Source organism: Calypte anna, chromosome 6 (genome assembly GCF_003957555.1).
Source record: "Calypte anna isolate BGI_N300 chromosome 6, bCalAnn1_v1.p, whole genome shotgun sequence".
Lineage (NCBI taxonomy): Eukaryota > Metazoa > Chordata > Aves > Apodiformes > Trochilidae > Calypte > Calypte anna.
Genome location: NC_044252.1, coordinates 18,721,068 through 18,746,029, shown reverse-complemented (window position 1 = coordinate 18,746,029; position 24,962 = coordinate 18,721,068). Strand labels below are relative to the sequence as shown.

Genomic DNA, 24,962 nt, shown 5'->3' with positions numbered 1-24,962 from the left:
TTAAAGATCATCACTTACCAGTCAGCACTGCTTTTGCAGATGGGTCTGCTAAATCCAAAGCTGTTCTTCCATCTGTGTTCCGAATGGTTGGTTCTGCACCATGCTGCAGGAGTACTACAAAACACCAAAGTTTTCCATGGGAAAACAACTCTAACAAGGTAAAGCTTACATTATCATCACTGTAAGCCACAAGCAACAAAAGAAACATCCAGTTACTGATCCTAACTTTCCCTCTCAAATTTTTAATGACAGAATTCCAGACTGTCACCTTTGAACAGTTTAATTACTGAAACATGTTTAGACACACGGTACGAGAAAGAAAGCGGAGCAGAAATGGAACAGACTGGCAAGAGGCAATCTAAGTCGAAAGACTGATTAACACACCACAAAAAACAGTAGCTACCTCCTATTAGGTTCTGACCATACTGCCTCAAAGCCACAAGTGACTATGCCCCAAACAGTACACAGCAGCAGATGGCCATGAGTCTTGCACTGATAATGCATGCAACAAGCAATGTTACATATACTGACTCTCCAGACGTGCTCCTTTAATAAAGTAAATGGGAGCAAACCACTCTATCAAAAAATTAGTTTCTTGACCACATATCTAACCATCTACCTATTCCTTTTGTCTACACAGTTCTTAAGAGTTAGAAGCAGTCAATATAATTAAGTTTAACTCCTATGCATAACTAATTAAACATGGCTGCTACACACAGAGACAGAATGAATCCATTATTAAAACCAGTTTTGTTCTTTCCACTGCACTATGAGGAACAGCAGGGTCAGCCTGAGCATCTAGGCTGAAGAAGAGAATCTAGCTCCATCATGTCACTCTAAAGCTCCTGCCTCATTATGCCAATGTGAGCTTTTGTACTTGGGTAATTATAAAAAAAACAAATCTAAAAATGTGTTTCTTTAAAAACTGGCATATGAATTTATGTTTATAGATAGTTTTAATCTTTACACCAGACATAGCTGCACAGACTAAAAATGGTCTTTAAAAGGTTCTTAATTTTTCAAAATGTCACAGGAAAAGTGGAAGGAAATTACCAATGCAAACATCCGTCTTGCCCTTAATGGCAGCTTCATGCAGGGGAGTGTAATTCCAATTATCTCGAGCATTAGGATCTGCACCATGTCTCAAGAGAAGATTGACAACTTCAGCGTGACCAAAAGAACAAGCATTGTGAAGAGGAATTAGGCCTCCATCATCTCGTGCATGGACATTGGCACCACTTTGAAGTAAATATTCAACTACATCCTTCCGACCAAACCCTGGAAGAGATAAAGGGAGGAAAGTTGTTGGGAGTAGGTAAGATAATGCTTTGGTCCCACATATACCAAATAAAAACCCAAACTTAAATAGTTACCAACCTAAAAAAATCATAGCTGGCATTCTCTGCTACAGGAGCATTTACATACTGAAGCTATTTTTGGAACTCCTAAAAATTAGATTCCCATCAGTAGAAAAGTAATATCCAAGACTACTGAAACAATTAATATCTTGATAGGGCTCCCATCAGTCAACAGCTTTTTGAAAGCATAACAAAAAGAACAAAATATTGACAAGAAAATGTCTTTTTTAGTGATTGTAAATGGTTGTTAAACCAAACAATATTTTGTATGATACTCTGCCAAACCTCAGCCAGTTTGCATAAGGACAGATAGAGAAGTTTTGGAAGCCATAAGGATGAGACTGGCCATAAGCCAACGTATGTATAACTCATACTCCAAGCTTTTGGAAAAACATACATAGAACATGGAGGGTATTTTACAGAAAGAAGTTGCTTGTTTCTTGAAAAAAAAGAAAGCAAGCAGCCCTGCTCTCAGGTTAAAACTAGAAGCATAAATATTTGCTTTCTAAGGATGTGCACGTATTTCCATCTTTGAAACAATTGCTTAAGAAAACCATTAGGGACATGAAAAGAAGAAATTGAAGAAATTTATTATGAGTGTGTATGCAACCTTAAAGGTATAACTTAAAGGTATTAGGCATCAATGTTATGAAAATGATTGTAAATATCTGAATACGACTGAAGTAAAAAAATGCTCTTACACATTCTGAGGTCCTTTTTTGCTATTCTGTCATTCAAGTCAGAAGAAACAAACAAACAAAAAAAAGCCCACTTGCACATTTGGGGCTAGAAGCATATCATACATAAAGTAATTGCTCTTCCAAGACAGTTCTATAGCTACTATTGCTTAACTACTGCTGTATCTTGCACATTTATGTAACAGCAAATAAACCAGGACACCAAACTTACCAACTGTATCAATGTTTTCTCTAATATCTTCACAAGAGGCCAGAATGACTTAGGGCTTCTGCTTGTACCTTTTATGTCCATCTGGTTGTGTTCTGAAGGCTACTGCCTGCAAAATTCCCTCACAAATTTCATGAAAGTCTCTTTGGATCTCTGATATTATTAGGGCAAATGAGAACCATATTTTGGTATGTATCAGACTTGTGCCAAGGACCTTCTGAGAAATAACCCGTGTGTACAGGATTTGTCTTTCCTTGCTTTAAATACCTGTGCTGCAAACCTTTCCTGGAAAGACCAAGAACTGCGTGGTGCTGAAGCCTTGAGGCTTTCCTCCCAGCCTGCACCATCAGACACTTGTGTCAGGCAGTTACCATTGATACTCAGATTGTCACAAATTTAAACTTTATTACAAATCAGCAAAGGAACATCATTGTAAGCCACTGCAACCAAAACCCAGAAATTACGTTTACACCCACATTCCCCCAACATCCCCAGGCTGACAGATTGAGGGTCAGATCCAGGATGGTCCTGGCACCAGCAGACACCATTAGGCTTCAGACCACCCTTCCTGGAACTCTTTGATTATGGTCTTCAAATCTCTAGACCTTCCGGCCTTGGTGATGAGAATACAACTTGTTTGCACACAAACAATAAAAATATTCTCTTGTTTTATTCTGTGATACCTACGCTGTGTTTGGAGGTGTCAATATTTCAGTTACACTTTAACTTTTTAGTTTAGTTTAGGTGCAACTCAACTTTTTCATAGCATGTACTCCACTCTTCCAGACCAGTTAGCAAATCCTTCTCTCCGACTGGCAACAACTGAAATCCTGGAGACTGACAACAATTGAAACCCTGGAGCAAGAAACACTTTTACCTTTGCTATTCACAGCTCAAAACCGAAACATCATCATCACTGAACAATTTCTATATCCTACTTGCTGAGAGGAAATCTGATATACAAGTTCTATTTGCAAAAGACAAAGAGAGTGGAAAGGTATTCATAGAAGCCTTTGCTAAATTCTTTCTTTCCTTTCTTCCCTCAAACATCTCGTAAGGATCCCCACTCCCCACATATTCCTGCTTATTATAAAAATAATTTTACGTGAAACTTTTAAATTTGAGAATGAACTGCACAGTATTTTCAAGTAAGTCACAAGACTGTGGTGGTGATGTCCTTCAATTCTTCAAAGCACATTATTAAAAATACAAATCTTAGCTTGCTAGCAACTTGGCTTCAACAGAACCACATAATGAATATCAAATTCACTTCTGTGTCTCAACATTAGTTACCCATCTTACACCTACTAATAGGCAGTCTTGCCTGTTCTAACAGAGAAATGGAGCTGAGCACTATACAGCAAACTATGTGAAGCGTGTTTCTCATTCTAAAATAAACTTAGTTGTCATAATCAGCTACTATACTGTTATTTTACTTAAATATGCCCTCCTGAATTAAAAAAAATGGTTTTTGTTTGAATGTATGCTCATGACTTGCTAACTCTTCACAGATCTACCTAGATGAGACTTCTCCCAAATGCCAGAGTCCTGCAAATGTGTCATCAAAACTGTTATTTAATGACAGATTCTTTAGCATCATCTTTTTTTCAGAACCAAAAAATGTTTCCCAGAACTGCCTTAGTTATGTTAGAAAAGCCCCTGATCAAATTCTCTGTCCAAAAGTTACACATCTGGTAGATCAACATCACTCATTCTTGTATAGAAGGCATTCCTGTTCCTCAAAAGCTCTGATGTACAGCCATTTTTCTGAATGCAAAATTGCAACCTGAGAAGCAATTCTGCAACTGAAAATCAAATGTAGTAAACCTCACTGTAGGTGGAGAATATTCACCTGCATGACCTCTATTTAGTACACTGGTTTAATGGGATACAGGCCATGAGCAACTCATAGCTTCACTCAGCGCAGAGACTGCATCCATCCAGAAAATACCCTAAGTGCAGCAACGCCCCTAAACTACCTACAATTATTTTGAGATAGGCTTATTTGCATAATGCTGATTTTTATAACTGCTTCAGCACTGAGTGAACAGCAGGAATTCTGCACTTCCTTGTGGAAACATCTCTACAGAAGGGCACCATATATGGAAAAAGAAGTATTTTCTAATTATTTTCTACAGGATGTAACAGAGGACGTGGCCAAACTACAATGGTTTCTCCCTCCTCTCTCCTGTTTTCACTGAGAGTGGAAAGAAGGGCCAGCTTTGACTAACATAGGGAAGGGAGCCACCACCTACTGTAACAGTTCCTCTTCACAATTTGTCCACTGCTGAAAAAAAATTTCAGCACTTTAAAACACAAATAGATGTAATTTTTAAGGGTATGCATGTGTTGGCTCTTGAGCTTCTATCAAAATACCAATAAAAAGGTGTCACATCTTGTAAGGTCACTGGCTCATAAACATGAACACTTTATTTCTTGCATAGTAAAGTGGCCATCCAGGGCCTCGAGCTGACACTTCAACAATCTATGACAGCTGAGTGGCGCACTGCACTCACTTCTTTAAATGTTACAAACTTATAGCTGACAAATGCTGAATATTAATCTCAACAGAAACTTGTAATTGTATATAGTCACAAAAAAATTTATTTCAAGTCACTGTTTTGTCATAATTGACATTCAACCTAATCTTGACTCGATGAAAAGCTAAAAGAAACAACTGAGCTCCAGTTCTTCCCTGCCCCAAACTGCGACTAACTTCAGTTTGCAGGAAAGGCAGTTTGGTTTCTGACCAGTCCCTTTCTAGTTTGACAAACACAGCGATGAAATTGAGTGACTTGAGGAAGTACCATCAGCTTGGATGGATGTTGCGAAGGGTGGCTCTTGACTTCGGCTTCAGTACAACTCATGTACCACACGCACAGCTATGTACTAGAAAACCCAAAGAGCAATATTCACCAAGATCTCAATATATATTACATAAAGTCTTTTTTTTTCCTGCATTTTTTTTTACTATCTCTTAAAATCCACCTTTGCAAAATGACAACTGGTGAAAGAGGAATTAGTTTTCTTTCTTTAAATTGCTAGGTAAGACGTGGAAAAAGACTTAAAAAATAGAATCCAAATTCAGATCCCAGGATGCCATTTAGAAAGGGCAGTAGAAAACCTATCTTCATATTTAAGCTCCACCTCTTCTATAAAAGAAGTCTTGAAACTGACTGAAAGTAGCCAGAGAAGTTTTGTAATGCATTTTCTAAGAACACATACCTAGGCTAAACAAAGCAAGCATAGAGCAGACTTTTGCCTTTACTTCCTGCAACGTAATTCCTTCAGAGACAGAAGACAAAAGCAGCTAGTGTTACTCCAACTGTGAACAATGGGGATGAGCAAAACAAAACGAAAACTATAATCCAAAAACTGAGGAGTCACTTGTGTCCATTTTCCACAATGACTCCATTGCTGGTAGGCTAACAACAACAACAACAACAACAACAGAGTTCAACCTGAAGCATAGGAAGAGCATTAAATCAAGAATTACTCAAGTATTTTACATCACATTATAAAAAATTTTTGGCATCTTCTACAGTCTTGTAAGAGGAGTAATTAATTTCTCTGTAAGTCTGAAAGATACAAGCATGGCAATGGCCTCTCCCAGTTACACACTAACCTGTTTAACACTGGAAGACTAAAAACTACATGAACTTATTGTTATGCACATTTTTTGAAGGAAAAGCTCTCTATAGAATAGGAGTTCTGTTTTTTAAAGCCAAGAGAGATCAGTCCAGTCCAGAGATAAGCTAATTCACTATACTGCACGAGGAATGCCTTAGGCACACAAACTCACATAGAAAGTAAGAAGAAACCCCCTCACTTCTTCAAGATGCTGCAAAATACACAAATACACTCAGAAGTTGACAGTTTACCAGAGAACAGACAGGACTGCTGCATATAAGAAGATGACTGCAAAACTGTTTTCATCTCACAAGATATTTTGATTCCTGGGCTCTCTTGTTGATCAAGTGTCTTAAACCTGTGCAATGTAGCTGTTCTAAAAAGAGGCCTTCCAGAACTTAGAACTGTTAAGTCTACTGAATGAGAGAAAAGGACACCTTGAGTAGAAAACTTTTCCAAAACAATTCAGTCAACAAACAAACACCTTTATTAATATACATATTGCTTAGCTGAAAAGAAGCTGCTGTCTTACGCAGCCTGCCAGCCGTAAGAGTCCCACAACTAACCCTGTAATCAAATCAAAACAAACACGAAAACAACATTCAGGTCCTTGGCTGAAAAGGTACAACACAATCTTCCAGCCTGTCTCCAGTGCAAGCAAATTCTCTGCAATATCAGCTGTTTGCCTAAGACCGAATTAAGAAACTCAATTTGCTAAAGATAAGAATACAAAAGCTATAGAAAACAGTATTGTCTGACAGGCACCCTTAATAGCTTAATTTCTAAAAGTGAGAAAGTTTGCTAAAATTAATGGAAACAGTATGTGGGACACATGTCACCCGTCAGAGCTCACATGCCTCAACACGCACAGTCTAAACCTGTTGTGTCCCCCGCCAGCTGAGGGGTGCTTTATTTTTTTAAAAAAAGAAACAAGACGCCATCTGCATCACTCCGCAGCCACAGCACCGCACGGTGACAGCTGAGCAGCCACGCGAAGCGAGCGTCGCGCCTGCAGTCGGACTCGGCTACAGCCTTGGGACTGCCGCCTGCCGCATACGGCACCGGAGAGCGCCCAGAGCCCCCGCCGTCCCGCGCTTCCCCCCGCAGCGAGGGATGCGAGGCTCAGCGCTCCCGGTACCGCTCCGCGGCCCGCCCAGGCCCGGCCCTGACCAGGCCCCTCGCCGAGAGGAGGCGGAAGGTGCGAGGCCCAGCGCCCGGCGGGGCTGCTCTGCTGAACCCCCCTTTCCCACAGAAGCCGTGACGACGGCCTCGGGCCGGTACCTGCGGCGAAGTGCAGCGGGCTCGACTTCCTGCCGGCCGTGTCCCTGCTGTTCACGTTCTCGGGCCGCACCAGCCGCTTGACACGCTCCACGTCCCCGTTCCTGCAGGCCTCGAAGAGCTCCCGGGCTGGCTCCGCCGCCGCGCCGCAACCCGGCCCCTCCGCTAAGGCAGCCGCGCCGCCCGCGCACCGCCGCCCCGCCATGCCGGGGCCGCCCGAGGCGGCCGAGCAGCCCCCGCCGCCCCGCTCACAGTCCGCGACCCGGCCCGGCAGCGGCCCTCGACACGCGCCGCTGGGCGGGGCGATGGTCCCAGCGCATCGCGGCGGAGGGATCCGGGCGGAGCGGTCGCAGCAACTCCACCGCCTCCCGGCAGGCAGGGGCGCCTCCCGGCCCGATGCGCAGGCGCTGGGGGTGTCAGGGAGCCTGCGCAGAGAGTGGCCGGGCGCTGCTTCCAGGGCTGCTATCAGGGCTGCTGGCAGTGTGGCTCCAGCCAGTGTGGCTCCAGCGCAGCCTCTGAGCACCTCTGAGCGTCGCCGGGTGCTGGGGATGGCGTGGGCCGCGCGGTACCGCTCAGCCCTGAGCTCAAGGGGTGGTGGTTCCGCTGCGGGGCGGGAGTCTCTGCCGGGACGTACGCTCATCATGGGGCCTAGAGCCGGGGGGGGGCTTCAACCGAGGGGTCTTAGGGTCTTCCGGCCGTTTCAGCTTCACGAAGCTCCTGTCCTCTCCGAGTGCTTCCTCTCTTCCTCCCCCACACGCCCCAAGGTGGAAACAGGATTCATGTCACTGCGAAAGAGTTTCTCAGTGCAGTTTTTTTCAAAATTCAGGAAGAAGCAAGATAAAGAATGTTGCTCGTGTAGTTTGTCTTGAACCTGCTGCCTGCTTCTTTCTAGGGAAGGAGTTGTAGAGCGAGATAGCAATTCAGCCCAGAACAGAAATGTTCCTTTGCTATTTACAGTAATTAAACATAGATTAGGAGGCTCTGAGGGATTTTTCTTTCTCTCAGAAATGTGTAAGACTGCATTTTGATGCTAATAACAATGTAATCAGAATTGCATAGGTATTTACATAGCGATACAAATTACTCAAAAGGAGGTGTGGAATATATAGAATTTATATGACATAAATAACACAATTCAAGGTTTTGGAAAGGCACAGAGAGTATCTTCCACTTGTAAGCCTCACATACTTGGCTGGGAAGTGTGAGATTAGATAGAACTAACTAGAGGCTTCATTAAGTACTTTTGAAATATATTTTGCCACTCATGCCATAATAAAACATTTCAGAAAAAGTAGTTGAATAAGGTCAGTAGCTTCCTGTTCCAAAGGCAGCAAAGATATGTGCCTCCAAACTCAACTGAACTTTTAAGCTACTGGTACATTAGTAAATAAAAATAAAACAGCCTAAGAACCATAACCACAGGTTGTATGATTCTAAGGAAGCACAGAATCATAGAATCATCATAGTTGGAAAGCACCTTCAAGATCATCAAGTCCAACTGTCAGTCCTACAACATCATAACAACTAAATAATTTCCTAAAGCACCATATCTACCTGTGTTTTGAGTACCCTCAGGGACAGCAACTCCACCACCTCCCTGGGCAATATGTTCCAATTCTTCATGATCGTTTCAGTGAAGACATTTTTCCAAATATCCAATCTGAATCTCTCCTGGTGCAAGTTGAACCCAATTCCTCTTGTCCTATTGCTGTTCACTAAGGAGAAAGGACCAACACCTGCCTCACTACAACCTCCTTTTGGGAAGCTGTAGAGAGCAATGAGTTTTCCTGTCAGCCTCCTCCAGTCTGAACAGCCCCAGTTCCCTCAGTCTCTCCTCATAAGCCCTGTTCTCCAGATCCCTGATCAGCTTGGTTGCCCTTCTCTGCACCCTCTCCAGCACCTCCATGTCCTTCCTATACTTGCGGTGCCCAAAACTGCACACAGTACTTGAGATGTGGTGATGCAGCTGCTAATTTCCACAGTTCAGTCACTTCCATTCTGTTAAACATCCTTGTCTGTAAAACAAGGCAGATGCATCTGGATTGCCTGTGCCTTGTCCATGGTAATACCTAAACTATGCCCAGGAACATTTTAGGTAAAATGAACTAGCTGTCCCAGGACAAAACCATGCTACAGTAACAGGTCGAGGTCTAATGCCTATGTCTATGTCCTGGCACTGTTTAGTCCTCTGATTTACACATAGACACAGAGGAAGTGTGACAGAAAAATTCAGCCAGGACAGGAACAGAAACGGAGTGCTTTGACAAACACACAATGCCTTGGTTGTGTATTTTCTGTAATTTGTGTTTTTTTTCTCCCCATAACAACTTAAATTATAACCTATGCTCAGCAGACAGGGTCCCTCTGGCAGCTTTGTCACACATACATAATTCATCCTCTGCTTTTGCATGTGGCCATAACACTCTGGCATAAACTCTCATCATATGTGGCTCAGGCCTGCAGCCACCTCAGATCTCAGCATCTCCAAAGTATGCCTGATGAAAACTGTCCTATGTACAGGCTCCACAGACTGTAAACAAGATCTGCAGTGCTGCTATTCGTATCTTTTATTAGTCCCATTAGATGGAAAAAACCCTTCTTCAGGCCTACAGCAGAATTTGTGAAAGCATTAACTAGAAGTTGACTACTTCTATTTCAAAACTGAAGAAGGGATTGTGTAGTTGTGAAAGTGTATCTCTGTACATACAAAAATGTCCTGCTCTCCAGGTCTTCTAAAGCAGTTTAAAACTAGAACAATTTTCCAGTAGTTCTGTATAAAATGTATTTTTCTTTCCTTGGCAAAAGCTATTTTCAAATGCTAATGGAAAACAATTTAAGTGACTTAGAAAAAGAGCATGACTATAAAACATTCCTATTATGGATCTAAAGAGCTTACTGCAAAATCAAGGCTGTGTAGGTTGTACAACAGTGAATCTAACAGATCTTTAAAGGAATTTACTTTCTCCCTTCCCCTTCTGATCCTATTTACCAAGTACTTCTGGCTACTCATTTTAAGCAGGATCTAGTTCTTGCCAGTAAACTCATCTGTACTTAGCAGCATATTAAGTGTGCCAGCTTTGTTATACCAGCAGATGGGGGTAAAGTGGAATAAATATAAGAAGTTGTTCTGGAATAATAGAGAGATTAAAAAAAAAAACCACAACTTGGATTCTGAAGTAGTGAGAGACTGAGCACTGTAGAGAGGAACAAACCAAGAGCAAAGCAGTCCCTCTAGGGGGTGTGGTTACCCTGTGAGTTGGTGACAAGCTGTAATAATAGGCGATTTACTTACCGATATTGAGTGTCTATGTATGCAGCAACCAAGAGAATTGCTCAGCTGCTTGGTGACCAGCAGTGGAGATGACATTTCACATCACACATTTGAGTGTTATGGAGAAGCCTGTGATCCTCGTACCACAGACACAGATGAGTACATGAGAGTTCACAGAAACTGCTACACAGAAATAAAGCCTTTAGTCAGGACCCTTGTGATTTCTTTCAAATTATTCCATTTTCACTGTCAAAGACAACTGGGCAGACACATGTCTGGAGGACTTAAAGGGAAGATTTGTTTGTTGGGTTTGTTGTTTTATTTTCTGGTGTCTGGAACATGTCTGGAAGGATAGAGAGCTTTTTTACAAGCATTGACTCCACACATGCAAAACAGAATTACATGAGCTGTCAGCATGGGAATATGACAGAGACTTGGGGAAGTCTTATTTTGGTATTAGGAAGAGAGCCACAAGTAGCAGAGGAGCAGCAGGGCCAAAGATCAGCATTGACTAGGTATGTTAGCAGAACAGACTGGTATCTTCAATTGATACAATGACATATAAAAGCTAAAAATAAATTGAAGCAAACTAGAATGTCTATCCAACCATGACATATTCAGCTTTTCTGACATTAGCTTGAAGAAAAAAAAAAAAGTAGGTTATACACTGTCTAGAACTGACTGAGATGGAAAGCAGCAGTTCTCTTAGAAAATTCATTTTAGAGGGAGAAAAATTCAGAGAAGGAAGATCTAGTGAGAGAATCTCCATGTAGTTCAAGTGAGAGTATTTTAACAGATTTCCATATTAGTTTCCTGTCCCAATTAAAAAAAAAACGTGAAAAAAAGTTCTGGGGATGTTCAGGCATCTTCACAATCTCTCTGGAGCACTTAACAAAATGTCCAAGTCTTTCAGGTAATTGAAAAGCAAGAAAGCAAGTAGGTTTCTCACTGATGTAATCTTAATTGCCTTCTGAAGCACTTTACCTCTTTCCATTGATGTAAGAAGCCCATACATATAATTTAGATACCTAAATTGATTGCCTATCGTATGTAATGTAAATGCCATACACAGTATGCAGTGTCAAGGAAAGCAGAGAAATCACTAAATGTAATAGTTTTTTAAAAAAGTGTACTACTCCAACTACTTGCACATAGTTTGGCACAATGTTATTTCAGTACAGATCTTTGTGAGGCAATTTCTCAACAATTCAAATGATGGCTTCTTGGAACAGTTAGTTCCAGAGTCTGGGAAAAAAAAAAAAAGTAGCTATTCTTGACTGAAGCCTAAGCAACACAGTTATGTGATTGGAGAAGTAATTATAGTTTCATCATGAAGTAATGGTGATCCAGTCCAGTGGATTTCAACATTTCTAGTGGAAGGCTGCCACTGAAAAGTAGACCATGGCACTGATTCAGAAGAGGAATTGTGATGAAAAAAACCAATGTCATTACAATGGTATTAAAATCAGATATGAAAGCACTAAAATCCTAAGACTTACCATTAAGTATGTATCTATGCAGATTTTTAACTGAGTGACAGAAAACAGGAAACAGATTCAAAAAGTTACTGGAATCAAATTCTAATCAGTCACAAATTGTTGGTAAAACACACTTAAAATAAATAGCAGCTAAAAAACCCCAACCATAGGATTGTGAGAAGTGAACACAATTTTGTATGTCCTGCTAAGAATAAGCTATTATGGAGATAAACCAGCACTTGACATCTAGAAACTTCTCCTTTGGGATGATCTTTCCAACATTTTATCACTTCCTGCAACCAGTAGTAATACCTCAAGAAGGGTAAAGTATGTTGTGCCAAGTATATTCTTGGAGAATAAAAGGTTTTGTCACCCATTAAAAAATTCTTCTGTTCCTGCATGCAAGATTAACATCTACATTTGAAGATAATTTTGCACATAACAGGTAAACATCAAAAGACTCAGTCATTTACCAGGTAAACATATTTGCATTCCTACCTGACTGCAGGGTAAGCAGCCACCCTGCATCTAAGGGACTAATTTCTTCTTAAGGGACATCTTCTATTTCATTTATTTTGTTCTGTGAGTAGATTGAACATCTGTTTATAGTCCTTTCAGTCTGAAATATAGTAACACAACAGCTGGATGTATCTTAAATTTAATGTAGAATTGGGCCTAACAGAAAACCCTAGGTGATCAAAAGTTCTAAAATATTTCTATGCTTGAACTGTATTAAGAGCCAAATAAACTGCAAAATTTAATTAAGTTGGCTTCATTTTGAGACTCTGCCATGTAGGGCTCTAATTCCTGATCTATAGCATGTTTTTTGTCTTACATCTACATAGGTTCTATTAATTCAATGACAGGTTACTAAAGATATGCTGTCAGAGATCATAACCTGTAAGTGTTGCTATATTACTAATGTTCAAACTGCTTAACTGCTGCAATTTACATATTATTTACCTTTTACATGCTGGTTCATGGAACTATTAAGTAAAGTGAATTGTTTTCCTTTCAAAACAGCTGATAAAACATTTAAAAAATAAAATGTCTTGGATATCAGTGGCACATACACAAAACCCATGTGTAAAGCAATTTAAAAATTGCTTTTTAGTTGAAAGAAGAGTTACTATATTGACAGGCTTTGTTTATTACCAGTATGATACATTTTAAGGATGGGAAAATAATAGTAAAATTTAGTTTTGTTGCTTTGTAGAGTTTTGTTTGCAGTAGAGTGATGTAAATGAATGGCAATGTACCATTCACCTGGGTACATAAAAAAAATCTTTTTCTGGATTTTCTGTTTTGTAGCAAAGGAGGGGAAAATTTGAGAACTTTATTGAAGCAGTTTATTATAATATTATTTCTCTGATCTACTTCTTATAACAGTAATTTATGTCTTTATTGATCCATGGAAAAAACCAATTTGTTCCAGGAAACTGATGATTTTTTTTCAGACTGAACATAGGTTGCCTGTTGAAATGTTACCTTATGGTTACTCTCAAGATCACAGTTAGATGGTGCCTAAAAACAGGAAATAGTAGTGCTTGTGTTTCACCTGGGACTGTGATAATTTTGTATACGATGTACTCACTGTGTACTTGGCCAGTACAGCCAGTGCCTAACACCTGATAAATTTCTCTTTAGATCTTAACACTTTTGAGTGTATAGAGTAATCCTTAATTTCATGGGTTTTTTGCTATCAGAGAAATATATTTAAAAGTTGCCCTTTTTGTATCTTAGAGATGACTGAATATATTCCCAGAAAATTAAAAAATAGGCCCTTCTCACTTTATGGAGTTCGACAAACACTAACTACAGCTGTAAAGATGAAGTTACACAGGATGCTATTTCAGTGAGGTTATTTAGGGTTAAAACTAAACACATCTCAGGTTCTATCACTCTGGAGTTCCTCCAAGAGAGTGACTGGTGATTCTTCCCTCTTTCCTTTTCATATTTCCTCATCTGACCTGGCCTTTTGGTCTTCAAGATGAGATATCAAAGTACTTAGCTGAAGGAGCTTCCTGCTTCACTTCACCAGTATGTGCCCAGTGGGAGCCTATTTTACTTTCCAGATCTACTTCATAACCCAAACAATTTCAAAACTGGAAACAGAACATCTGGATGAAAAATTAGATTGGAGTGGCAGAAGAAGGCATGATTAAGATCTTAAAACCTTAAGGACATCTGAAATGCTATCACTACATGCAATATACATGCAGGCAAAATAAATGCCCCATAGACATGTAACAGTAAAATAGCTTTTTCCCAGTAGGCCAGTAACTGTTTCACTGCAGAAATAATTGCACCAATGATCTTTTCTTTATTGTCTGGACATATAATGCAGCACAGCTAATGCTGTCTTTCTTGAAATTGTCCATGTACAGAAACTCTTCAGTGTGGCCCAGAATAGCTATTGGAGTTCCCATGATGATATTGCACCCAGCTTGTCTTTTGTCTCTCTCAGCTTGTGAACAAAAGCCTTCTGCAACAGATAAGCACTGGACATAAGTCAGCCTCCTTTATATTGTTTCCAAGATAAATGATGTTCACTGAAAAATATATATGGAATACCTGTTAGTTCCTAGGGTTCTTTAATTTCAAGTAAACAAATATTTTCTATATTTTAATTTGAATTAACCGGTGTGAGCCATGTATTCAGAGTGGTGCAAAGCACAGTAGACAGCCTATGCAGGAGAATACACAAATGGCTCAGGGAATTTTTTCTTTTTTCAGACACTTAATTTTATTAGGAACATCACTTTCACATTTTATAGCTAGCTTGAGTCATCTGAAAAAAGTCTGCTTGCTTTAGCAAAAATTTGAATAACCAAAGTGCAAACTATTCTTATGAAAACAACTGATACCTGCCTAACCCCATGCTACTGCCATTCTATCCAAGACAGAATGAAGACAGTAAAAAAGCATTGGAAGTCCGTCAAGTTAGCCAAAATAGCCTTTAGTAAAATTAAGTTGGAAAAAATAAAATAATACTTTTTCTGAGCTGTTCTAAATTGGAAGCAAATCAGGTAACTCAGAGAGGGCAGCTCTGGAAAGATGGATTCACCTTATGGAGAGTAGGAAATAAAATCTGCCCTTTGCATCTAAAAGCACAGCAACACCAGCTTCTGGGGAAAAACTGCTTTGCTTGAAGTGGAGATCTCATGGAGTCCTGCAACTGTAGCCTACCTTGGGTAAGAGCTGAATCAATGATTTTATTTCCCAGACTGCCAAGCTCTGGTTAGGAAAGTAGCATGGCATTCTGAATAGCCATGTTGACTTACATAGAGATACCCACATGGGGGAAGTTCAGAAACCCACCTCAATGTTCTGCTAAACAAGCTGGCTGACAGCCAGTCCCTCCAGGATAGGAAAGGCAACTCAAGGCTTTGCTTCTGGGCCAGGCAGTTCCACTGGGGGAGGCCCAAAGTTCTGCACTGGCAGAAGAGAAATAAATAAATCTTACTAGAGATTCTCTTAGCTAGCATTATTAAATCATGTTTCATTTATCTACAGAGTTATAATGTACTTTGATGCTGAGGTCATAACATTCTTAAAATGCATATTTAGTAAGCCCCTGAAGAGAAGAACCTGTTCTTGTATGAAATTGGAGACATTATGCTTCAGTACAGAAGAAATTAAATAAATTCATGCAGCTTATATCGCTGACAAAAGCCATGGGAAACCATACCAGCTAAATCTCAATTATCCACTCTCTGAAGCAACAATCTTGTCAGTCAGATGCCAGCTTGGAAGCACAGGTTAAGAGATGGTGTGAACTCTTTCCTCACAGTGCTCAGAGTCCAGCACCTGGGGCCACAAAGTCTGCAGGCTGCAAGCAACTTGTGAGGCACCAAGATGGATTGAAGATGGAGAGGGAATTTGACACTGCTCTGTGGACTCTCTCAAAGCAGCATATATACAGTTCTCTTCTTTCTTATGGTAATTCACCGGTAGAGATGGTAGAAGAGTTTACTGTAGATATGGTAAATGAGTTAACTCAATAATGTAAGAGGAGTTAAGTAAAAGTGGATGTGCTGCAAAGCAGTATTAGATCCACCTAAGTGGTGTTATTGGCACAATTGCTGTTAATATTCGTCAGAGTATCAGAAATGCATGAGCTCGAAGTTCTGCTCCCACAGGCCAAGCTCACAGTGTTATTCAAGCTTCAGATCTGTATGTATGGAGAGAAGTCAGCTTGGGGCAACACTGACACTCATCTTTTAGGAAAGAGAAGCCTAAGGAACCAGATGTGACCTTTAGTTACTGAACTAATTCAGAAATATATTTCTTCTTTATGAAGAAATAAGGAATTTAAGATTGTCTATATTTGTATTTTGAAATTGCCTGGTTACAGATTTTTAAAATTTCTCAGTTATGCTTTATCCAAATACTTTTGACAGAGGATTTATTGGCAGTTATTTTTTCCTTAGGCAAAGTGCCAGTGTCCTCTTTTAAACCCCTGCTTCTGCTCCAGCTGATCCCAATGCAAATGTGGAAGCTTAGGGAACTTCATACCCCCCAGAGAGTGCTTCCAAACTTATATTGTGCAAAAGCTCAATATAGCACCTCTGTATCTATATTGGGAAGAGTTGTGTGAAGCAACTAGGTATGTGGTTACTGTGAGTACTGGCAAATTCTGCTGCTTTTTTTTACTTCTGATGGCAAGCACTCTCATCTATCTAAAAACACAGTCTGTACCATTTGGAAACCCTGCCATCTGCCCACTGCTCATGGAAAAAGAAATTGAGTAGAGAAACCAACACAAACATGATGTACTTTATATAGCAAAAGGTTTTGAATCAGAAACTTATAATCAATGAAAGACCTTGATTTTTCAGGTCAATGTGGTGCTTTCATTTGATAACATCTGCCTTAGAAATATGGGTAAGAAATTGCCTTGTGATACTGCATGCAGGCTATTTTGTACCTTGATATTTTGCAAAACACTCAGGTACTTAAAATTAAAGGATGGAAAAATTAGCATAAATATTAACTAAGAATACTAAATAAGAAAAAACCGTGAACATACAAAAAATGTCTTGGAATTCCAGGGTGGACGGGAAATATTTTCACCAGGGTTGACAATTATCTGCCCTTTAGGTCTGCCTGATAGGAAAATTTATATGGCTTCTCTTAAAAGACAAAGTATGTGAAAAGGTGAACAATAACACCTTTTCCTGGGCTTGATCACAGAAGAAATATGCACAATTTCTTGGTGTCATGACTGGTGTTCATTTCACATCTTGTCTTTCAGTCTCAAGATCTCTACACAACTTACTAAATCCAATTTTTCTATCAGCTATTGGAAGGCTTTAAATATCAGGTGATTAACAAGGATAGACACATCAGAGATAGGGGAACTGGTTCTTATGTTCACAGCTTAGTTTGGTCAGGTTGTGTTGTGCAGTGTTCAAACGGCAGCTTCTCATGTGCCTTGACACTCCATGCTAAATTCAGAAGGAATTCCAACATGAGGCCACCATGCCTTCAGGAACTTATATGTTCTCTTCCTTTGCTATGTGCCTTTTACCACCTTATATCACCTTCCTACATTTATCTGTATGAAACCATCACCCTCCTGTTTTTAAATTACTTCTGAATTTGATCTAGAGCCTTTCATTTGAGCTGCTGAAATGGAGCTTGTTCATAGCAGACCCACTGACATGCAGACTCTGGTTTTGCATATTGAATATCTAGTAGCACACTCAGAGCAAGGCACCACTTTGGAGCTGACAGGCTGCAAACTTTTTGAGCTGCCTCTCAGTTATAATGAATTACTAATTCTCTTAGTAATTTTTCAGGGCAAGAAGTTCAGCTAAAGTGCTGCTGTGGCCTCTATGGCATGACCCCAGAATTAATTAGAAAGACTGGTCTGGCCCCTGTTAGCTACAGATGAGAGAGGGCAAGGATGGATCTAATTCCTTCCCCTCATGTCCTTAAGGAAAAACTTGCAGGTTGAACCCCTGTTGCAGTCCCTGCAGCAACTCAGTGATGCCTTTCCCATTGGGGAGTGTTGTGTGGATGTGTGAGCCCAGCCCTGAGGCTGGCACACACAGTAGCTGGACAAGCTTAGGACTGGCACTGATCCTCTAACTGCAGGAAAAAAAACCCAAAACACACCAGTAGTAGGAGAAATGGGATGGCAGGAAAATGTGCCTCTTAAAATGTCATACACCATTTTAGCTCTCACCTTTTCCTAACATTTGTGTTGCATCGCTTAAGGCACAAGACAAAGGGAGCAGAACAAAGGAAGGGCAGTGGCCAACAGCACCTCTGAATTAGGGCCTTTGTGCTTAGCACTGCTCAAGGACACTGAAAATCTTTTTTAAAAAGTCCTTAGTGGGAATTTTTGCCAGATGTTAGGATACAATAAAATGTACCTGTAAAATACAGAGAAAAGACAGAATTTATGAGGGTTAAATGTTTCCCTTCATATTTAGATAATATATCTAAAAACCCCAGTTTTGCTTAGTTCTATCTTGGCACATGTTAAATTGAAATTATGACATGTATGATAGGAGAAAATGACTAAAGTGAACTGTCAGTGCTCTTTTTTGGTTCCTCTTTGAGGTGTAAGACACCATAGCAACTTTAAGTGGTTTGAAGCAAATTTTTGTTGAAATAACATAGGAACAACATGGTGAAATGGGCTTCAGAAAGAAAAATGGAAAAGCTGCCAGCTTGAATACTTAAGTGAGGTAAGGTAAAGTAGCTTTGAAAATCTTAGTGGCTTTTGCTAAGCCTTGGGTAAAAGGTTAAGGGAGATAAAGTGGAAATGTGGTGAATCAGTTTAGTAGACTTGGAGCTGGAAGGGATGAGAAGATGAAATGTACATCAACAGCGTAAGAAGTCAGATGACCAAAATGAATAAGAGGAAGAGACAGGGAGAGATGTGGAGCAGGAACGTGCATGGAAAAAGACATGGAAGATCTTAAGCTGTAGTGTCAGACGTAAGGTCTCCAAAGAAGTCTGAAGTTGGCCTACCCATGACAGCAAGTAAAGCAAATGATTTGTATCAGCATTTTGGGGAAAACTTCTTTTCAGTTTTACAGATAAATGTGAACAGATGTCATTTGAAAATGAAGGCAGATGTTAAATCAAATATCCCAAAGGCCTGAGAGAAAGACTGGAATAATCTATTTACAGAAGTGCAATATCCCTTCCATAGATGACTGAAATCAAATACAAGAGAGATTGATTTCCAAAACTGCCATACTTAGAACAAGGAGTGCTAAAAACAGAATCCTGCAATCCAAAAATAAAATGTAACTTATTGTATGCCAAAATACCAATGAAATAGTCGCTGTTTGCCAGCCAAACAGCCATGAAGACATTGCACAAACCAACCTGTAGACAAGCTTTCCCACAGCAAACAAAGTTCTGCTTGTATTTCATGTATGAGAACACCATAGATCTTGTTTAAAATCCTGAAATAAAGACCAAGGGAAGTGATTATTTCCTGTCCTGGGGTGTTTGTGATATTGCATCTGGAGAATTTTGTCCAGTCTTGTGTCCCACAACATTAAAGCCTCATGGACTAACTAGGTGGAAAGGAGTCAAGGGTGACCAAGAGTTAGAGGACTGAAACATGCTGCACAAGGGGAGGCTGAGGGAGTTGATCTGGCTAATCTTGCAGAAGAAAAGGCTGAGTAACAGTGGGTCAGTGGGCAGTATCCCACTACTGAAAGATGAAGTAGAGAGAAAATGGAGCCAGACTTCCCCCCAGGATGTACTGCAAACGGAAAAGAGGCATCAGTCATGTGTTTCAGAAAAGGGATTACAGATAGATAAATGGAAAAAATTACAAGAGTGGTTAAGCACTGGCACAGGTTCCCTAGAGAAGCTGTGGACTCTCTGTCCTCGGAGGTATCACATGCTAAGCTGACAAGCAGCCTGAGCAGCCAGATCTAACTTTGCAGCTAGTCGTGTTTGGAAGAGGAGACTGGGTTAGATGACCTCAAAGGGTCCCTTGCAACTTCTGTTATTCTGTGCTTGTAATTCTCCAGGGAAGCATGCAATTTTTTCTTACTGATTAAATCCATTTTAAAGATTGCAAAACCTACTCCAGCATAACTGCATATATGGAGCAAACACATTTTGACAGTAAACTCTCTGTGTTCGGAGAAGCAGCATCCAAGAATAACTAAAGGAAACCAATTTATTGCAAATACATTATTTAGAACACAGATCTTTCTACACTCCAAGGCCCTAACTACTTCCCCTCCCACTGTGGGATGAAACAAGACTGATGCTGTTACAAGCATGTGGATTTAAGACCTTCATTCTTTCCATCAGATTTTAAAATTAAATTAATCTCTGATTGAAATTTGATCCTTATGAAACTGAGGAATATAAATATATGTACACACATGTATATATATGTGTTGTATGTCCAAAAAAGATAATTGGTCATATCCTAGGAACTCGAGTTTTGTGGCTGGGGTGGTTAGAAATTAGATTGAATCTGAAAGAGAAAAAAATCATTCATTTCTTAGACCTATGCCATGGGGGAGCTTTTCCCCCCCACATAGCTAATCCAAGAAAAACTTCACACAGAATTTGGCTGTCCTGATTTCCAAGCCTTGCTCTTCCCTTAGGATACACAAGGCAAAAAGATACTTGGAAGAGAACCTAAAATACAGGAATGGATCATGTTTCTCAAGTGGGAGAACAAGAAAAGGAATATTATCCAGACACTTCAAAGGCTTACAAATGCTCTGGGTGAACATATTGCAGATGTTAGCTGGGCTGCTGTCAGATATATCAATGCTCATTCAGGATGAAGGTTTTCATTCAATGTAACGCTTTGAGAACAGTAATCATATTGAAAAATCATGTGCCTCCTGCAAGACTGTAAGGAATTGTTCACATATGGATAAATAAATCACATTTTTCCATGAAAGTTTTCAAAGAATGAGAATACTTCCCACATAGCTGATGTGTCTATCACATAGTGTCTATCGTTTGCTTGGTCACACAGGATTAAGCATAAACCAAATTAAACAAAGCAGCATTTCACGTGCTATTTCCTTTGGAAAAGACTACTGACCAGCAGCAGTAATTTCTCCACCAGGGGCTAGGAAGAATTATAGACAATGAACACTGATTATCTGTTCACAGCAACATGATGGCCATCACTTGGCGATGAAGTTCAACAAAGACAAGTGCAAAGTGTCAAATGCACCTGTGTCAAGGCAATCCTGTGCAAAAACGCAGGTTGGGAAGAGAAAGGATTGAGGACGGCTATGAGGAGAAGGAATTGGGGGTGATGGAGGACCAGAAGCTGAACATGAGCCAACAATGTGCACTTGCAGCCCAGAAAGCCAAACAGGTCCTGGGCTGCATCAAAAGCAGCACAGACAGACAGGGGAGGGAGGTGATTCTCCCCCTCTGCTCTGCTCTTGTGAGACCCCACCTGGAGTATTGTGTCCAGTTCCAGAGTCCCCAGCATAAGAAGGACATAGAGGTCCTGGAATGTGTCCAGAGGAGAGCCACTAAAATGATCAGGGGGCTGGAGCACCTCCACTATGAAGCCAGGCTGAGGAAATTGGGGTTGTTCTGTCTAGAGAAGAGGAGGCTCTGAGGTGACCTTATAGCAACCTTCCAATATCTGAAGGGGCCTACAAAGAAGCTGGGGTAGGGATTTTTACATTGGTGTGCACTGAGAGGACAAGGGGAAGTAGTTTAATACCTGAAGAAGGGAGATTTAAGCTAGAAAGTAAGAAGAAATTCTTTCCTGTGAGGGTGGTGAGACACTGGAACAGGTTGCCCAGAGATGTTGTGGATGCCCCCTCCCTGGAAGTGTTCAGGGCCAGGCTGGATGGGGCTTTGAGCCACCTGATTTAGCGAGAGGTGTCCCTGCCCATGCAGAGGGGTTGGAACCAGATGATCTTGAGGGTCCCTTCCAAATTTAGCCATTCTATGATTCTATAATTTATATTTATGAAAGATTTGGCAAAAAAATCTCAAGGTTCAACCTTCTTGGGTGTGTGCTTAAGAAAACATATCAGAAAAAAATCCACCACAAAAAAATGAGAAAAGAAATGTAGTTTCAGAAAATACTGAAATACCACATTTCTTTCAAATGTTTGGGAGGGTCTCTACATTCTCAAAAACTGTTCTGTAGTTATAAGCCAGATTTATATTCACACATATAATATATGTATGTGTTTTTTCCTGCACTCTTGTGAATCTTTCATTGGAAATTCAGATTATTCCAAGAATAAATACTTACATTCATCTTATTCCTTATTCCAGTTTTGCTTTCCCTTTTTATTCAAAGTAGCAGCAATTCATAAGTAACATGGCATTGTCTGTTGCTTACTAATTACAGCTGAAGCCATTGTACTTTTAGTAAGCTGCATTTTGCATAAAAGCTGTTTAAGGGAATCTTGCTTGAAACATGTTAAACTTAATATCACATTACAGAAAACATTCAAGCAGCCTGAGATACATTTTCTTGCTTTTTCTGTGTCAGTTGTTTCAGAAAGCAATACACTTCTCTTGCACTATACATTTCCAAAGTGATGACTCATCTGCCATTGACTAATTTGTCATTAATCAGTCTTAACAAGACGAGAGATTTTAAATCAATTTCTAGCTTCTAATGTAGTACAAAGCTTTCGGTGTCTAGGAATTTAAATACCTGAAACTTAAATGCCTTTGAATTTCACCCTACAAAGTTCTGAGACCCAGTACTGGCAAGAACTTTTGCTATTAACAAGAACAAGACCTAGACCCCCTGCCAGTGCTTTAAGAGTTAGGTGTACATCAAATTCTAGTGAGTTTGATTATGTTTATAGTTGTTCTAAGAAAGCATAAAGCTCATCCATCTTTGCATAAATTCTCCATGTGTTTGGCTGCACTCTCCTTGTTCTGTTCTAGGGGATGGGTGTATTCTGTCAGGCAGATCTGCAAAAGATTTGTAAAGCAAGCTGCAACTGAATTGAAAATTGATTTGCTGTACTGCCAAAGCCAGAGTTTTCTTATATTGTCTAGTAATTCAGTATATAGAAAAGTTTCTGGTGTTCTCTTGGAGAGGAGATTCCAAAGGCATGTTAGGTCTGGTTAAACAGGAGGAATGGGGTAATAAGAAGTCCAAAAACATGAAAAAATATTTATTCTTCATATGGACTATGCCATTGCTGAATAAAACCCTAAAAAAATAGAGTTTCCCAGGACACATTTCCTCTGTTTATATTTGTAACCATTAGGAATTTTGAAAGTTCACCAGAGGGCTCTGAGAAGTAAAGAAAATAATCTTCTGTTCAGACTGAAGAAGACTCCTGTTCACTGTATTTCATTGGAAAAATCACTGATTTTAAATTTTCAAAGGCTCAGAGGCTCAACTCAGTTTGGACTTCCCTAGCCTTGTTATGTACCTGAATAGTTACTATTTGCATCACACATTCATAGAAACCTGCTACCCAGCTTCATAAATAATACACATTTACAAAGATTAATTTGAGTGGCCGAGAGTGAACACCAAACAGAAGAGCTCATATCAAGAAAAAAAAAAAAAAAGCTGTTGTAAACCTTTTGTGGCATCTCTGTCCCCTGACCTAATGGGCCAAATCTGTCTGTTATCACAGATACCCTTTTGTTTAAGCTCTGCTTCATTCACAACATGTTGAGTTATGCGTCAGTAACCAAATATGTGCTAGACAAAAGAAGATGGGTGCTTTCTGTTTTCTATTGATCCAGGTGTTTTGGACTTATTTGGCCTACCAATTAATTGATTCTAGTCTCAAGCTGAAAATAAAATAAAATCCTGTCCTGTTAAACTGCCTATTATGACTGCATCGAGCTAGCATTGCTCTCCCACCCTGTGAACAGCAACAATTTCTCAAGTTGCATTACTATGCAACTGTCTCGGGATATGTATTACTTCTCTCTGTACTTTTTTCCTATAGATGTGGTTGTGACTTTACTTTGCACTGAGGATATGCTTGCTTATCTGTGCTTGAAAAGGCTTCAGTTAAAAGCCAAAGTCTGCTCAACTCTTTAGATACCCTCACTGGCAATATAGCTCCTTTACTCCTTCCTGGAGATGTGGGGGAGGATAGCAGAGAAGCACAAAGACCTGAAAGTAATAAAGGCAGAGTAAACCATAAAAACCTTGTTTAATTACTCAGTTTCAGAACACAGACACAGGGCAGGGTGTAAACACCAGAAAAAAGAGCATCTCTATAGCTGACAACATTTATATGGCTTTTGGAGCCGCAGCTTTACCTTCCAGTTCACAATTACCAGGAGAATATAAAAACCTCTTAGGGAGAAACAGGTTAAAAAGAGAAAAACAAAGCAAACCCTAAATTCCAGCAGGTACAACAATGTGGGCTGAGTGTATAAGTAGATCTGTACCAGCACAGAAAAGAAAGGCACAATCATTCATTACCTGTACTAAGAGCTGCAGGTTGAAAAGCTTTGGTTAGTTCAGACAGGTAAAGAACAGGGAGACCTGAGGGCTGTCTGCATATAAAAACATTCACTGTGGAGCTAATATCATATACTTGTATCTGAACAGAACAGCTTGAACCCAACTGCATGCTTGTCACCAAGCAACCTCACTGGACTTCTTGCAATGTCAGCCTGTCTTACATTGCCTCTGGAACATCTAGACTGCTATTTTTAAAAACATACATTTAAAGTTTAGCATTATAATGGAATGTATACAATTATATATACAATACAATACCAAAACTATATTTACTACAGCTAACTTGTTGGCGTTCTTACATTTCAAGTGCAACGTTTTCAGAAAAAGGACTTGTATAGGTGGTCAGTTTGTGTTTCCAGGAGCAGTTGGAGGTACAACTCCTCATGATGGGGCTTGATTTTTATAATCAACCCTGCTTCTTCCTAAATCTGTCTATCTAAATATTTATGTGCATTTATGTAAGGAAAGATGGTACGCTGCACAGTTTTGCCAAATGCACAGTAAGACAATTATTTTTTTCCTCTGGTGCTCTCATTTCAGCAGCCCTATTTGAAAGGTAATACAGATCTTTATCTTAAGCTGATGACAGGAGAGCTGAC

The 24,962-nt window shown here is 40.0% G+C and overlaps 1 protein-coding gene across 1 annotated transcript in view; it reads right to left on the bottom strand.

Annotated features, from left to right (window-relative positions):
- TNKS2 (tankyrase 2) overlaps positions 1-7,523 on the bottom strand; it is a 28,991-nt gene extending 21,468 nt beyond the window's left edge. Inside the window, exons 1-3 of the mRNA XM_030453300.1 lie at positions 7,176-7,523; positions 1,054-1,278; positions 19-114 (exon numbers count right to left, since the gene is read on the bottom strand). Coding sequence (XP_030309160.1) covers positions 19-114; positions 1,054-1,278; positions 7,176-7,377 — 523 coding nt within the window. The 5' untranslated portion in view covers positions 7,378-7,523. The remainder of the gene's footprint in view (positions 1-18; positions 115-1,053; positions 1,279-7,175) is intronic.
- Between the last annotated feature and the right edge of the window lie 17,439 nt (positions 7,524-24,962).